The following is a 15433-nucleotide window of genomic DNA, read 5'->3' as shown; positions in this document are numbered from 1 at the left end:
GAAATGAAGTGCCAGGCACTTTGCGGCCCCTAGAGAAGCAGGCTTACAGGTCTGAGGGATGACATAAATGCGGAGGTGTTCCCAGCAGCTGTCCCAAGAGGCCTCAGGTCAGATTTCAGGGACTTCATTTCTCACCTTTTTATAGTATCTGCACAGCAGAGCGGGAACTTCTGGCAATTTCCCAGTGAGTTTTGGCTGTGAAGACAATATTTCCAGCCCAAAGCTCTTGGGTCCGAAGTCTTCAGATCATTCCAGCCATGTAGATGTATACTGAAGTCCACCTCCGCCTCTCCCCCTTCCTCCCCGCCTCCTTCCGAGGCCCGAACCCTCACCCCTGTGACCAGGCGGAGACAGCCTGCCCCGAGATGCGTGTTAGTGATCAGGCAGCTTCATCTCACCACCGTTCCATTTTTAATGGATTCAGGCCAGCACTCCAGAGTACAGGACTCCGTTCTTAGGGACGGCCTGACCTGGCAAGCTTCTGTTTCAGGAGGAAAAAGCTTTATTTTTTTTACAAAAAGACTTCAGAATAGAAACTATGAAAAGTCATCTAGGGGTAGGGAGGTTGCTCCATGGAGTGATTGCAAGCAGTGTCGTGGGGACAGAACAGGAGACTGGGAATCAGGAGATCCGGGGACTAGTCTGGGCTCTGCCTCAAACCATCTGCGACCTTGGGCGCGTCAGGCACCCCCGGAGCCTCGCATTTCGCACGGTTTTCCCCCCGGAGCGCTTCACAGGAGCAAAAGTCCAACAAATGCCCCCAGCTACCAGGTTTATTCTGCAGACATAGGTGGTGTCCTTTTCCTTTCTGAAGAAAACCAGGTCAGCCGGGAGGAAATCCCAGGAATCTCTGTTAGGCGACACCAGCATCTCTGGCCATCCCATAGAAGATGCCTCTGGCTGCAATGAGGTTGGTTGGAGAATCAAATTCAGCAACTGTCCCTTTGTCCAGCACCAGGACCCTGGCCAAAAAAAAGAGAAGCAGTCAGGTCTCCGTCAGCCCAGACCTGGCCTCGTAGCCCGACCCTGCCCTTCTGGGTACTGCTCAGGCCCTGCAGTGACATGCCAACCCTCCCACTTCAGTCAGCCCCCTCAGCACAGCCGCTACGGCCCCTGTGCACACTTGCAAGGCTGGCTATTTTAGCCGTTCCGTTTGCTCTCCTGGCAGATGAGGCGGTTTCTGGGATCAAACACAAGGTTCCCATTCATCTCTGTGGGCCGGGGCTCCGAAAACCTTCCCTAATGAGCCTTTCTCCGGGCCAGGGTCACAGGACTGTGCGTGGGGGAGCCACGGGCCTGTGCGCTGGGCCCTGTGTGCTTCCATCTGCTTTGTGCCAACTCACAAAGGCACACGGCGGGAAACCGGGCTGCAGTGAGCCCTGACACTGGAATCTGGGGCTGTGGCTGCAAATCTGGCTGCTGCTGCCGGGTGGATCTCCCCCACCCACACACATACAGTCAGACCTCAGCCTGGGGTAGGTAATCACCGGGTGCACCTGGTACAGGGCCCACAGGCTGGCTCCCAGGGTGGGGCAGGAGTGGAAAGGGCTCTCCCAAGCCTGGGGAGATGCCCCTGGATGGGAGGGTGTAGAACACACTCTGTTTCCCCACCCATGGGACGCCCAGAAACATGTCCTGGGAGGAAGTGTGTCTGGGGACATCACTGCCTGGCCACTTCCCATTCGGGAGCCCTGGAGACTGCCCTCTCCCTCCTCATTACATGTAGGGCATGGGATGCTTCCCCCTGGTTCTGGAAGTGCAGCATAGCAAGGCCTGTCCCTCTCTGCCCTCATCTTGGTTCCACCGTCTTCTTTGCTCTCTGTACTTCAGCCTCATGTGCCTTCCTACCTCAGGGCCTTTGCACGTGTTGTATCCTTGGCCTGACATTTTCAGCATCCTCCCTCTCCCATCTCCTCCCCCGCCTCCCAACTCCTACTCATCCATTAGGGCCTGGCTGGGGCTTCCCTTCCTTAGGAGAGAAAGAGTCCTGGCTGCCCTGGGGAAATGGGCTTCCTTGTGCCCCCACCCCACGGACCCCTGCAGCCTTCCCGCAGGGTCTAATTACATGGACAGTCGAATGGGTATTCGATTAATTTCTGTCAGCCCCACTACCACTCCCAAGGCCAGTTTGAGCCTTCTCCCCGCAGAGCTGCTGGTGAAACCATTCTCATTTGGGCCCAAAAAACAGACTCGCTCAGCCCAGCCTTGTCCCTTACCTGGATCCAGGGCCCAGCACTTCCTGCCCACCCTCCCTTCTCTTCTCCAGTGGGGTCCTGGGTGGAGTGGGGAGTAGGGTGGGGCAGGGATGGAACAGACAGCGTAGGGCGGTGATGGCGAACCTCTGACACCCGAATTCATTTTTTTGGTTGATTTTTCTTTGTTAAATGGCATTTAAATATATAAAATAAATATCAAAAATATAAGTCTTTGTTTTACTATGGTTGCAAATATCAAAAGATTTCTATATGTGACATGGCACCAGAGTTAAGTTAGGGTTTTTCAAAATGCTGACACGCCGAGCTCAGAAGGTTCGCCATCACTGGCATAGGGCATTCTCAGCTTGGTGCCCAGGCGCCTGGGGCTGTGTGGGGACACTTCTGACACAGGGACGACAGCTGCCCATGGCCCGTCCATGGCACGGTCTCCCCCTGCCCATGCCCTGTGGGTGTTTATTTTGTGAATGAAGGTCTGGCGGTGTACTCGCACCCTCCTCCTTCACCATAGATTTGTGGCCGGGTCCTGCCTCCCCGTCTGCATTCTGAGCTCCCAGGCCTCCATGGGGCCAGCCCGCTGGGCCAGCACGGCTCACTCCCATGAGGCATCTGAGTCACCCGGCCCCTCCCCGTGTTCTCAGCACCGCCCTCTGACATTGGGCGCCATGAGGGAGTAGGTCACGGTCTTTCTGTTTGGCCGAGTGAGCTGCCTCTCCAAAGAAGCCATAGATTCCAAGGACAAGGCCTCCTTCCTAATCCTCTGAGGAAATGGCCCTCGGGAGAATTCCAGTAAGGAGCTGGGGAGGAACCGGACATTTCCCAGGATCTCCTGTCACTGGCTCTGACTGTAGCCCTGAGGGACTGAGGTTCAGGAAGGTTCATCCAATTGCCCAAGGTCACACCTCTCTCCCTCGTCCAGATAACCTTCCCACTGGCCCAGGCGACCCCACCAGCCCCTCCCTGCTGGGCACCCCACCTGGTGTAGTCCATGATGGTGTTGAGCCGGTGCGCGATGGTCAGCACCGTGCAGCTCTCGAACTGGGTGCGGATGGTGGCCTGGATGAGGTCGTCGGTCTCCAGATCAATGGCGGCCGTGGCCTCGTCTAAAACCAGGATTCGGCTCTTGCGAAGAAGGGCTCGGGCCAGGCACACAAGCTGCCGCTGACCCACACTGGACATGGGGAAGGCAGACATCACCAACTGGGGACCCCCGGCCTGCCCCCAGGCCTCACTCTCTGAACAGTTTCTGTCTCCTCTCCTTCCCAATGGCCCAGGACTAACCTCTTTCATTTCTACCCCAGCCCTGACTCCCTGGACCGGGAATCGGAGCAGGGGAGAGGATTAAGGTGGGGCCTCGAGGATCAAGCCAGTGCTCAACAACCCTAAAATCTCCAGCTGTCTCTGGCACCTGGCTACTTCTTTCTTTGCCTTCTTCCTCCTCCTTGCTCTTCAACTAGTGCCATGATGTTTCTCTGCTTCATTCTATCAGTCATTTACACCTTAGTAAGAAATACTTAAATGGCTCTCTCTGGATATTTGCACAATGTCATCTTGCTGAACCAAATATCACACAATTCAGATAGCCTCTCCTGCCCCCATGGGAAATATAGGCCAGGGCTGTGGGAACGAGGAAGGAGAAGGGCAGGGAAGGACCTGGGGGACTCCCCATGTCTGGTCACCGGGGAGATGGAGGAAGGGCAGGATGCATACCTTCCACCTCTTCCCTTGGAAGCCAGAGCTAGTGAACAAAGTGAGGCTGTGTTCCCAACCACGGAGGCTGCAGCAACCCCACACCCAAGGACAAATACCTCAGCCCTGCCCAAAGGGGTGAGTCACCACAGCCCAAGTGAAGGCCAGGCTCTCTCCCTGGCCCATTCCCACAACTAATGAAGGTTTTGGCCGCAGAATGAGCCGCCAGATAGAACTCGGGATTGATTTATGGTGGGACTGGCACAGGATACAGGTTCTACTTAAAGCAGCTACAAGCTCAGTGAGGGAGGCAGGGAGCCCATTTCTGTCTCAGGTCCTGGTGTACGTGGGGATCGAGGGGATGCTCTGGGGAGGTGCTGATGGCAAGCAGGAACAGGAGAACGGGCCAAAAAACAACCCTGGGGCGCGGGGTCTGGAAGCTCAGGCTTGTCGGCCAGCTATGCCCAGCACAGCTGTGTAAGTGAAATCCCGTTAAAACGCCGTCTTCCAGGGCTGCCTGGGGAGGCAGGGACATCCCATGGGTGGCTACAATGTAACAAAAAAAGGTTTGGGGCAAAAGCCCCCACTCTCCTGAGTTTCCCTTTGCTCTCTGAGCAGCTTTGGGCAAATAATTTTATACGTTGGAGCCTCATTTCTGGCCCACAGGGCTGCAGTCAAGATTAAATGAGATAGTCGAGGCCAAAGTGTTTTGAGCACCACTCAGTGCTGAGCAAATGTAAAAGGTTTCTGGTTTTGTTTTTGAGGTCTGGAGAGAGTCCAATGGTACGGGCCAAGTAGAAGAATAAGAATATGAACAGCTAAATTCTCCAGGAGTATATATAGGCTAAGCACGTTCCATTTAATCACAATGAGCCTGAGACGGCTCTGTCCAAATGGCAGCCATTGGCCTCATGAGGCTATAGAGCAGTTGAAGTGTGGCAAGTCTGAAGTGGGATGTGCTGTAAACGTGAAAATACACATGGGATTTCCAACTTAGTAAGAAAAAATGTAAACTATCCTAATCACTTTCATGTCCATTACATATTGAAAATATATTTTTTCCTATATATCTAGCTAAATAAAGTTCACTGTTAAAATTTATTTCACCTGCTTCTTTTTCCTTTTCTTAATGTGGCTACTAGAAAAAATTATAATTACACACACGTGGCTCACGTGATATTTTCATTGGGCAGGATGGTGCAAAGAGGTAGGGGACCGTCATTACTTCTATTTTAGCGTGGGAGAAAAGGAAGCGCACAGAAAGGTTAAGCAACTTGCCCGAAATCACACAGCTAACACAGGTATGGGATTCTCAAGCTTTTAGACGCAGTAAGAAGAGGTTTCTGGCTCTCCTTGAGGCACAGCCCAGAGGCCGGGGATATAAAATCGAAGGCCCTAGAGAGCTTACGTTCCTAAACTACAGACGAGACTGCATCCATCTGGGAACATATGATTTGCCTAAAGCACTGTAGTTGTCCTCTCACCTGCTCCACAAGTTCAGTTCACACCCCCGCCCCTGCTCCCCGTCTCCCCCCATCCCTCCCCCGGCCCGCTCCCCTGGCCAGTGTGGCATTGAAAACCTACAGGACAGCCTTGGCCTGTTTGGCTCAGTGGATAGAACGTCGACCTGCGGGCTCCAGGGTCCCAGGTTCGATTTGGGTTAGGGGCACATGCTCAGGTTGTAGGCTCAATCCCCAGTGGGGAGCATGCAGGAGGCAGCCGATCAGTGATTTTCTCTCATCATTGATGTTTCTATCTCTCTCTCCCTCTTCCTTCCTCCTTGAAATTAATAAAAATATATTAAAAAAAAAAAAAAACCCACCTACAGGACAAGTCTGAATAGGGCTTTGGAATCTCCCAGACCTGGTTCAAATCCCAGGCCTGCCTTTTCCCAGCTATATGACTTTGGGCCTGCCTCAGTTTCCTTCCAAGAGGGACCATGGACCACCTCTAGGGCTTATGGGAGGAGACAGTGAGATGGTGCATGCCTGGCACACAAAATGTATTCAAGACAAACAATGCCCCCTAAGGGCACCCAGGCTGATGGGAGTGGGAGGGCCGGAGGGCGCTGTTACCTGAGATTCTCGCCTCCCTCGGAGCACTGGAAGTCCAGGCCTGCGGGCTGGGAGCTCACGAATGTTTTCAGGTGGGACAGCTCCAAGGCCCGCCATATGTCTTCCTCCGAGGAATTGCCGAAGGGGTCTAGGTTCATACGCAGGGTCCCCGAGAACAGGATGGGGTCCTGGGAACACAACAGGGTCTTAGAGGGAGGTAGTTTGGGGCACACCAGGAGCCAGGGGGTGAAAAAAAAAAGGGATTTGAGGAGGCAGCATTCCCACCCTGTCCCCAGCCCTCCAGGAAGGAGGCAGTGGCCATGGAGATAGAAAATGCCTGTGGGGAGCGATAAACCTCAGCTTTGCCGTCACTAAGCCCTCCGCTACAGCAGGGACCCGTGCGCTAATCTGACTCCGAAGTGTCCGCTCAGCAGAAAAACGGCCCAGAGGAGCCAAAAAAGGGAAATGCCATTTAGAGCCGAGAAGCAAGGAAGCCGGGACCGAACATCTCAGCAATAGGCTGCTTTAAGGGGTCCTAGGGCCCTGGCCCCATCTGCTGGCCCCAGAGGTTGCAGGACAGGGTCTGATTGGGCCAGGGGACCCCTGACCCTCCCGGATCCATAAGAGGTGGCCGCTCTGTGGCTCTGCTCCTGCTGTCTGGCTCTCCAGCCTCGAGGTCCAGTCTTGCCTTGAGGAACAGGGCTGGGGTCTGCCCCCCAGGGTAACTGGCCAGTGTGGCCCGTCCATGTCCGGTTCATACCTGGGGGATGATGGTCAGCTGAGAGCGCAGGTCATGGAGCCCGATGTCCGCTACGTTGACGCCGTCGATGCGGATTTCACCCCCTGCGGCCTCCAGGAGGCGGAACAGGCTGAGGGTCATGGATGATTTGCCAGCCCCCGTGCGGCCCACGATGCCCACCTGGAGGGGGTGGGGAGCGGCAGTCAGAGGGAGGCCCAGGGGTCAGTGGGGGCACCTCCTGGACTCCCCTAGAGAGGCCAGCAGACAGCTGGGATGGAGCACCCACCCTCCCAAAGACCCACTCTCCCCACGAGGGGTACAGGCACGTCCCAGGCACAAAACCACCCACCTTCTCGCCGCCGCGCACGCGGAGACTCAGGTCCTTCAGCACTAGATCCAGGCCTGGCCGGTAGCGCACGGAGTAATTCCGGAACTCCACCTCGCCCCGCGTGGGCCAGCCTGCAGGAGGGCGGCTGCCCTCCACCACCCAGGGGGCCTGGCATGAGGGGAAGATGAATAAGAGTGCAGGTCACACACCATGAAGCCAGCCTTGCTTGGAGGCAGGGGAAGCCAGATTGTCAAACAAGCAAAGCAGCCCTGGCCGGTGTGGGTCAGCTGGTTGAGCGTTGCCCTGTGCACCGAAAGGTCACCGGTTTGATTCCTGGTCAGGGCACATACCCAGGTTGCGGGCTCGATCCCCAGTATGTTGCATGCAGAAGGCAACCAATAGATGTTTCTCTCTCTCTCTCTCTCTCTCTCTCTCTCTCTCTCTCTCTCTCCCCTCCTCTCTTTCTAAAAAGCAATAAAAGCATTTTTTTTAAAAAAAAAAGCAGTAAAGCAGACAGTACAGACCTCCCTCTCTCAAGGAGGTGTCAAAAGATGGCCCAGCCAGTGTGTCTCAGTGGCTGAGCATTGACTTATGAACCAGGAGGTCACAGTCTGATTCCAGGTCAGGGCATATGCCCGGGTTAGGGCTCGAGCCCCAGTAGGGACATGCAGGAGGTAGCCAGTCAACGATTCTTTCTCATCATTGATGTTTCTATCTCTCTCTCCCTCTCCCTTCCTCCCTCTGAAATCAATAAAAACATTGAAAATAAAAGTACTATGCCTTGTATTTAAAAACAAAACAATGAACAGCAGGGTTGCGGGGGTGGCGGGGGCGGGGGGCAGAATTTTTTAGGATATGGAGACAGGATCATGTGTATAGATGGGGGGAAATGGGAATGCTAGACATGAAAGGGGAGAATCTGAAGACCCCAGCAAGTGCAGGGTTTGAGGGATGATGGAAGGTGCCTGGGAAAGGCAGGGGTAGATGGAGCCACAGGGGCAGGAGAGGTCCGGCTGGGAGGAACCAGTGGGGTGGTGGCTCCATGGAGACCGACAAGGAGAGAGCTCCAGTCACAGAACCCATGCCTTCCAAGAAAGGAGGGGCCATTTCATCTGTGTGTCACTGAGAGGTAGAACTAGACGAGAACAGAAAAAATGTCCCCTAGGTTTGGAACCAGGGAGGTCATGGGTGAGCGGCTTCAGGGGAGTGATAGGGCCAGAAACCAGACGGCAGGGGGCAGCTGAGCCCAGCGACGCTGAGGAGAGCGTTGTAGACCATATTTTAAAACAAGCTTCATGACGAAGGGGAGCAGAGAAACAGGGCAGTGGGATGCAGAAAGGGAGGGTTGGCTTGTGTGTCTAGATGGGAATCATCCAACAGAGGGAGCGAGGTGGGCTCATGGGAGTGGGGTTTTGTAGAGAAAGAGAGAGGAGGGCAAGGGGCCTGAGAGCACTGGTGCTGGTGGGAGCATCGAATCCAGGCTAGATGAGCTGATGGACAAAGGGACAAAGACAGATGTCATAGGATGGGGAGTCCCCATGAGGTCAAAGTGCTGTGATTGTGGAGGGTTTGGAATCCATGAGCTGGGAGGGATGGGAAGGATGGTCTACACGAGGGATGCGTGGCACAGGGATCTCAGGGATGGGCAGCTTCTGGCACAGAGAGGTCTGGGGTTGGAGCCTGGGAGGGTGCGGACGGAGAAGTCGGAATCTCTCAGGAGAGGACAACTCCCTCCCCAAGCAGAGGGCAGGCTGCGCACCATTGCTCCTCCCACCAGGCCGATGGCTTTGGCCGGACGCTCACCTTCCCTGCTCATCCCCGCTGACCGGTCCTCTTTGGGCGCTCCCCCCCGGAGCTCTGGCCTTCCACCCACACCCTGCAGCGTGTCTTACCGCCCCCGCGACATCGGAATCTGCTCAAGGGCAGAGCCTGTCTTGCTCCATTGGGAACCATCTATGCCCTTTAGCAAAGACCTCTGGTTGGTGGCCAATCAGGATCGAATGAATAAATGAATCAAGAAAGAGCCACTACTGCTGGCTTTTGAGCTATAGCAGCGGTTCTCAACCTGTGGGTCGCGACCCCTTGGGGGGTCGAATGACCCTTTCACAGGGGTCGCCTAAGACCATCGGAAAACACATATATAATTACATATTGGTTTTGTGGTTAATCACAATGCTTTAATTATGTTCAATTTGTAACAATGAAATTGGGGGTCACCACAGCATGAGGAACTGTATTAAAGGGTCGCGGCATTAGGAAGGCTGAGAACCACTGAGCTATAGGGATGGTGGGCTACTGAGAACCCTTCCCCAGCTATTCCAGACTCCCCCACCCCAGGTTCACCCCAGTACCCACCTCGGTCTCCGTCTTGGAGTACTCCTTGACTCTCTCCACAGCCACAATATTAGACTCCAAGTCTGATAACATCCGTATCATCCAGTTCAGAGAAAATGTCACCTGGCCAAAGGGATTGGGTCACAAATAGGGTGACCTCTCCCTCCCCCGCTGCCTGCAATGGCTTTGGGAGGAGTTCAGACTCCTTGATTTTGCTCCCCTCCCATCAGTGACCCAGGGGGGCCTGGGCAAGTCCATAGGGTGTGCCACCGAGGGCTCTACTCACGACTGCACCTCTGACTGTGACAGTGCAGACTCACTAGTAACCAAGGGCCAACTGGGCTAGAGTTTCCCAAACTTTGATATGCATGAGAAAGGCTTCCCAGAGAACCTTGCTGCCGAGCCAGCAGGCCTGTGGGAAGATTCTGTATCTCTAACAAGCTCCCAGATGATGTTGCCACAATTGGTGCTGGGACCAGACGCTGTGTGGCAAGGAGTCTTGACAGACATGCAGGATCCTGAGCCCCTTCTTGGGCGACTGGTGTCAGAATCCGCATTTTAACAAGATCTCCAGGTGATTCATCGGCACATGAACGTTTGAGAAGAATGTGATTTGCTTCACAAAATTCCAGTTGCCAGTAGTGACCTGCCCAACCTCCAGCCCAGGGGCTCTTCGTGCAGGCATGTGAAATGGGGTGTCTTCCAGCCCTATACCCCCTCCCCCAGGAACCGTCAGGGCGGAGGGCCTTCTAGATCTTGTGCTCAGGCAGGACAAGTTCTGTTTGTGTTTTGGGGCCAAGTGCCAAGATAATTTCTCCAACACCCCAAGGTGGAGCATCTCCTCCAGGCTCTTAGAACATTTTGTTCCTCCCTCCACCAAGACCTGCTCCCCCAGCATTATAATCCCCTGCGGGGGGGGGGGGCGGGGGGGGCGGGGGGGGAGTGTCTCTCCATGCTTGCCTGTGAGCTCAGCCCCTCTGCCCTCCCTGTGAGCAGAACCTGGGGCTGGTCCCCACATGGGCAGAGGGAGGTGCTCAGGAGATGCCTGTGGCACTGGTGAGGCCCGGAGCCCTGCATACCTGTAGGGCATAGGACACAGACAGGCCCACCATCCCTGGACTCAGGCTGCTTCTCCCAATGACAGCGAAGAGTGCAGCAAAGAACACAACACAGTTCCCCAGGAACTCCACTCGGACCCCCAGCCACCTGCAAGGATGGGACAAGGAGGAATTGGGGCAGAAGCAAGAAGGTGGGGGAGGGCAATTTTCTGCTTCAGGGGAAGGAGGGGCTAGGCCCCAGAACACTGCAGGGACCCCAATGGGAGCTGCTGGAGGGGCAGGGGTGGGGAGGAGGCCTCTGACCTGTTGGAGGAGATGCTGGGGTAGCAGCTCCTCTGGTTGGTGTCCACCTTAGCATCACTGATGGCCTCAAAGGCCTGGCTGCGGCCATAGGCCCGGATGACGCTGGAGCCAGTCACCGTCTCCGAAAAGTGCGAGTAAATGGGCGAGCGGCTGACGGACTCCAGCCGCTTCAGCTGCCGCGATGTGGCCACATAGAAACGCTGGCAGAGGACGGAGAAAGAGCCTGGGGTCAGGACTGCGGAGCCCAACTCAGCCCTGCACACCCTCTGAAGCATCAATGATGTTTCTCTCTCTCTCTCCCCCTTCCTCTCGCTGAAATCAATAAAAATATATTTCAAAAAAACGAACAAGCCCTGACCGGTTTGGCTCAGTGGATAGAGCATCGGCCTGCGGACTGAAGGGTCCCGGGTTCGGTTCTGGTCAAGGGCATGTGCCTTGGTTGCAGGCAACATCCCCAGTGCCCCCACTGATCGATGTTTCTCTCTCTCTCTCACCGATATTCCTAACTCTCTATCCCTCTCCCTTCCTCTCTGTTAAAAAATCAATAAAATATTTTTTTTTTTTAAAAAAGAACAAAACAACAACAACAACCCCATCCATATACACATATGTTTAGAAATGTATAAAACGAAGGGAAGGATAATATGTCTCAAACTGTTAGCAATATTTTATTTAAAAAATAGCCAGCAGGAACGCGTTCTGGGGCCAGTCACCATTAACAAGGATTTCATTTTATCCTAGCAACCACCCTGCGATTGGGCCTACGATTCCCGCTGTTTCACAGGCGAGGAAAACAAATGTCAATCAACGAGGGAAAGGAACAGACTACCCCCTAACCAAAGCCAGCTGTGACCCTGGGTTCTGCCCTCCCTGCGCCTTGCCTCACCTGGGTCATCAGCCCTCACAAAGCCCCGCCCACTCGAGCGCCCCGCCCTCTGACAGCCATGACCACCCCCCCCTCTCCCCCCCCCCCCCCCCCCCCCCCCCGCGCCCACTCCCCGAGCACCTGCACCAAGATGTAGAAGACAGCCAGAGGCAGGATGACCACGGCGAAGAGCGGCGTGCTGACCACGATGACCACGATGGTGGAGATGGAGGTGTAGAAGGAGCTCAGCAGCATGAGGATGGTGGGGGCCAGAGCCTCGTCGATGACGCAGATGTCCTTGGAGAAGCGGTTGAGGATGCGGCCCGAGGGCGTGGTGTCGAAGAAGGCCTGTGGCGAGCGCATCTTGTTGTGCAGCAGCGCCTGGTGCAGCAAGCGTGCAGCCCGGACACAGCCCACGACCATCATGATGGACGACAGCACCACCAGGAACCCTGGCGGAGGAGGCAGAGGGGCGCTCACTCGCCTGGGCCAGGTGGCGGGCACGCGGGCGCCGGTTCCGAGATAGGGGCTGGGCGGGCCCAGAGGCAGGTGGACGCTAGAGTGGGTTAGGGAGGCCTTGGGGCTGGGCCATGGCTGTGATGGTGGAGAGAAGGGCATGGTTTGGGGGACTCAGCAGCTCCGGGGGGTGAGACAGGGGCTACCGGCGTCCCTCCCAAGGATCTCCGCAGGCTCACCTTGCAGAATTCCCAAGGTGGCATACACACCCAGCCTCTGGGCGGTGCTGTTCTGTCGGCCACCCACCGTGGCCTCGTTGGTCCAGGCACCGAGCCACATGTTGGCGCCAATGGCAGCTGCACTTTGCCCCGCGTACAGCAGACAGATGACCAGTGTGGTACAGAGCCCCACAGCCCTGGCATAATCCCAGAACACGTTCAGCTTCACCTGCATGGCCATGGCGGTCAGGGACAGAGGAGTCCTGTGAGCCCCAGGACTGCGGAGGACCTGCCCACCCTCTCCAGCCCTCCTTGTCCACCGTCCTCACCTTGCCCGTCTCCACCTTCTCCTCTTCAATCAGCGTCCCATTTGCCTTCGCCTCTGCTGCCTGCGCTAGCTTCTCTGCTGGACCCAGGCGCCGCCGGGGCGCAGGCCGACCTTGGCCCTCCCCCTCCGAGGACATGGTACTCAGCTGTCTGTGGAGGCAGCTGGTCAGGCCCGGAGAGGAGGCCTCTGACTCACCCACAAGACAGAGCCCCAGGAGGAGGATGCAGGCGGCAGCAGAGGCCCAGGGTGTATGTCGGGAAGGATGCCCATCCACCTGTATCCCACCTGGCAGGGCTTGGGGAGCCCCAACCCAGCTTCCCGGGGGGCTGTGCGCTCTCAGGAGCTCACCTCATAAACTGCTTCTGGACCTCGTACAGGACCGGTTCATTATCCATCAGGTCTGGGTGGCTGCTGAGTGTGTCTTCGATCAGCAGCATCTCCTCGTCGTCTGCCTCTTCTAAGGCTGCTGTTGGGTGGGAGGAAGGAGACGGAGGTCTGCTAGCTCCCTAGAGGCCCCCATCCCTACTTCACTGAAGGAACCTGAATGGACAAGCATGAGCTAAGGAAGACGAGAGGGGTTGAAAGGGCAGCAAGAACAGTAACGACCAAAATAAGTGACCGGTTTTGTGTTGGACAAGGAAAAGGGCAGCAAGAAAGGCTTAGGTGAGACCAGAGGGAAAACTTCCCCTGCCTGCCACCATCACGGGCTATAGAGAAAGGGACTCAGATATAAGGGTTAGGAGGGTGGGCTCTGGAGTCAGACTGGCTGCGCTTAAATCCTGCTTCCTCGCTGCATGGCTTTAGGCAGGCATGGAAAACCGGGATAATAATAGTACCCACTTCATCATGTCGTTGAGAGAATTAAAGGAATAGATGTGTGTCAAGTGCTCAGCAAGGGGCAGAGCCCTTAGTAAATGCTCAAGGCGTGTTAACTTACATACAGCAGCAGGCAAGAAAACCCAGGGAGCCAGCCCAGGGTTTGGGGTTGGGGAGCTGAGACCGGACGACAGGGGGCGAGGAGCAGGGGTGTCCCAGGAGCCCAGGGACTTACATATGTTCGATGAGGACAGGAATTTTTCTATTTGTTCACTGCTACCTCTCAGTGTTTAGAGTCATGCCTGGCCATAGTCTTTGCTCAATAAATACGTGCTCATAAATAAATGACATATGCACCAAACAATGTATCCAGGAAACAGCCTGGGCCCTTTGACACATGGGAAAACTGAGGCTCTGAGGGTGCCCAGTTAGGGGAGAGGAAGAGGAGGGACTGACTACATCCAGCTCCCTTTCCCTCCTGGTGATGTCTGACCATCACACAGAGGGTCCAAGTTCCCCAGACCCTCCCTTGCACAACATCGGGCCCTGTCCACAGACACGCAGAGACCCCGAGGCAGGGGAGATGCTGGGAGGGTACAGGGACATGGAGGGCCAGGGGTACCGGTCCTGCTGCTCTCCTCCAGGTGTTCCTCGCCCTCATCCGGTGCGTAGTTGTGGAGGAAGTTGGCAAAGGAGCCGTTGCGCTGCAGGAGGGCTGGGTAAGTGCCCACCTCAGACACCTGTCCGTCAGACAGCACGACGACGAAGTCTGTCTGGGGCAGGAAGCTGATGCCGTGGGTCACCAGCACCCGGGTCTGGGGAGAAGGCAGGGGGCTGTCACTCCCACAGCCCTCAGCACACACCCCAACCACAGGCACAGGGCCCCGGAGTGAGTGTGAGGTACCCATGTGCCAGGGAGCCCGGGCAGGCACATCAGGGACTCACCCGTGCTCACCACAGTTGGCTCAGTGCATTTGGGCTGTGAGCTCCCATCCCACACTCCTGCTTCTCACACCCCCACACCTCCAAGTGTCACCCAAACCCCTTGGCCTCCCACCAGTTCTTTCCTAGGCCCTAGATCTCACCTTAGCCCCTTAGCTCCCTGGAGGCCTCACCTTGCTTGCCAGCACACCTTCCGGCCCGATGACTTGGTCAAAGATGTGTTTGGCCACGTGGGAGTCCACGGCTGACAGTGGGTCATCCAGCAAATAAATGTCAGCATCACTGTAAACAGCTCGGGCCAGGCTGACCCGCTGCCGCTGGCCCCCAGACAAGTTGATGCCCTGGATGGGGGAGAGGGGAGGGAAGTGGGTCCTGGGAGGAGGGGTCAGACGGGCACAGGGAACAAGGGCCCTGCCCATTGTCATTCAGCAAGGCACACCTCTAAATGCACATTTCACATGCCCGGTCCTGTCTCCATGAAGCTGTGAGGTCATGGAGAAAGGGTGGTGGCTCTCAGTCCTCCTGGGACATGTGAGGACATCCTGCTCCCTTTGCTCCATCACCTGCCCAACTGGTTCCCCTGCCTGCCACCCTCACGCTTGGGCAGGCTGGAAATCCCCAGGCAGTCCCTCGTAGACCTTTGACTCTTCTGTCACCCAAACAGTTTGCAGATGACTTTCGTAACAATGATCTCAATTGGTCCTCAGTTCATTCCTTCCAGGGAGGTATTGTTAGCCCCACTTTGGGGGATCAATTTAAAAATGATAAATAACGACGGTACTGGATTATAATCCATTGGATCAAATAAGAACCCATGAACCCATCTATACTAATAATAGCCTAGGTGGCATCACGCCCTAACATCGTCACAAGACGGCCGTCACAAGATGGCTGTGCACACAGCACAGGCAGGGTCGGTGGCCGCTCTGTGCAATGAGGCTGGGGGTCCCGCAGCTGCTCTGCCTCGCGTGGAGAAAGCGGGTCCCAGCAAAGGAGGTGGATTGTGGCAGGGGAGGGCAGTTGGGGGGCGATCAAGCCAGCAGGGGAGGGCAGTTGGGGGCCATAAGGCTGGCAAGGGAGCAGTTAGGCA

The 15433-nt window shown here is 55.9% G+C and overlaps 1 protein-coding gene across 4 annotated transcripts in view; it reads right to left on the bottom strand.

Annotated features, from left to right (window-relative positions):
- Positions 1 to 398: 398 nt before the first annotated feature.
- ABCC3 (ATP binding cassette subfamily C member 3) overlaps positions 399 to 15433 on the bottom strand; it is a 42112-nt gene continuing 27077 nt past the window's right edge. The window contains exons 18-31 of one of the 4 annotated variants that reach the window (XM_036339330.1): positions 14517 to 14684; positions 14024 to 14216; positions 12934 to 13051; positions 12587 to 12734; positions 12279 to 12486; positions 11725 to 12035; positions 10719 to 10918; positions 10437 to 10563; positions 9379 to 9480; positions 7045 to 7191; positions 6717 to 6875; positions 5978 to 6144; positions 3190 to 3384; positions 399 to 962 (exon numbers count right to left, since the gene is read on the bottom strand). In XM_036339330.1, the coding sequence (XP_036195223.1) occupies positions 854 to 962; positions 3190 to 3384; positions 5978 to 6144; positions 6717 to 6875; positions 7045 to 7191; positions 9379 to 9480; positions 10437 to 10563; positions 10719 to 10918; positions 11725 to 12035; positions 12279 to 12486; positions 12587 to 12734; positions 12934 to 13051; positions 14024 to 14216; positions 14517 to 14684 (2352 nt within the window). In that variant the 3' untranslated portion in view covers positions 399 to 853. The other 3 variants (XR_004972726.1, XM_036339331.1, XM_036339332.1) reach the window with 3 other exon arrangements.

This window comes from Myotis myotis, unplaced genomic scaffold (genome assembly GCF_014108235.1).
Source record: "Myotis myotis isolate mMyoMyo1 unplaced genomic scaffold, mMyoMyo1.p scaffold_m19_p_17, whole genome shotgun sequence".
In the NCBI taxonomy this organism is placed as follows: Eukaryota; Metazoa; Chordata; class Mammalia; order Chiroptera; family Vespertilionidae; genus Myotis; species Myotis myotis.
Note: the sequence above shows the minus strand (reverse complement) of the source record. Positions and strands in the feature narration are given on the sequence as shown.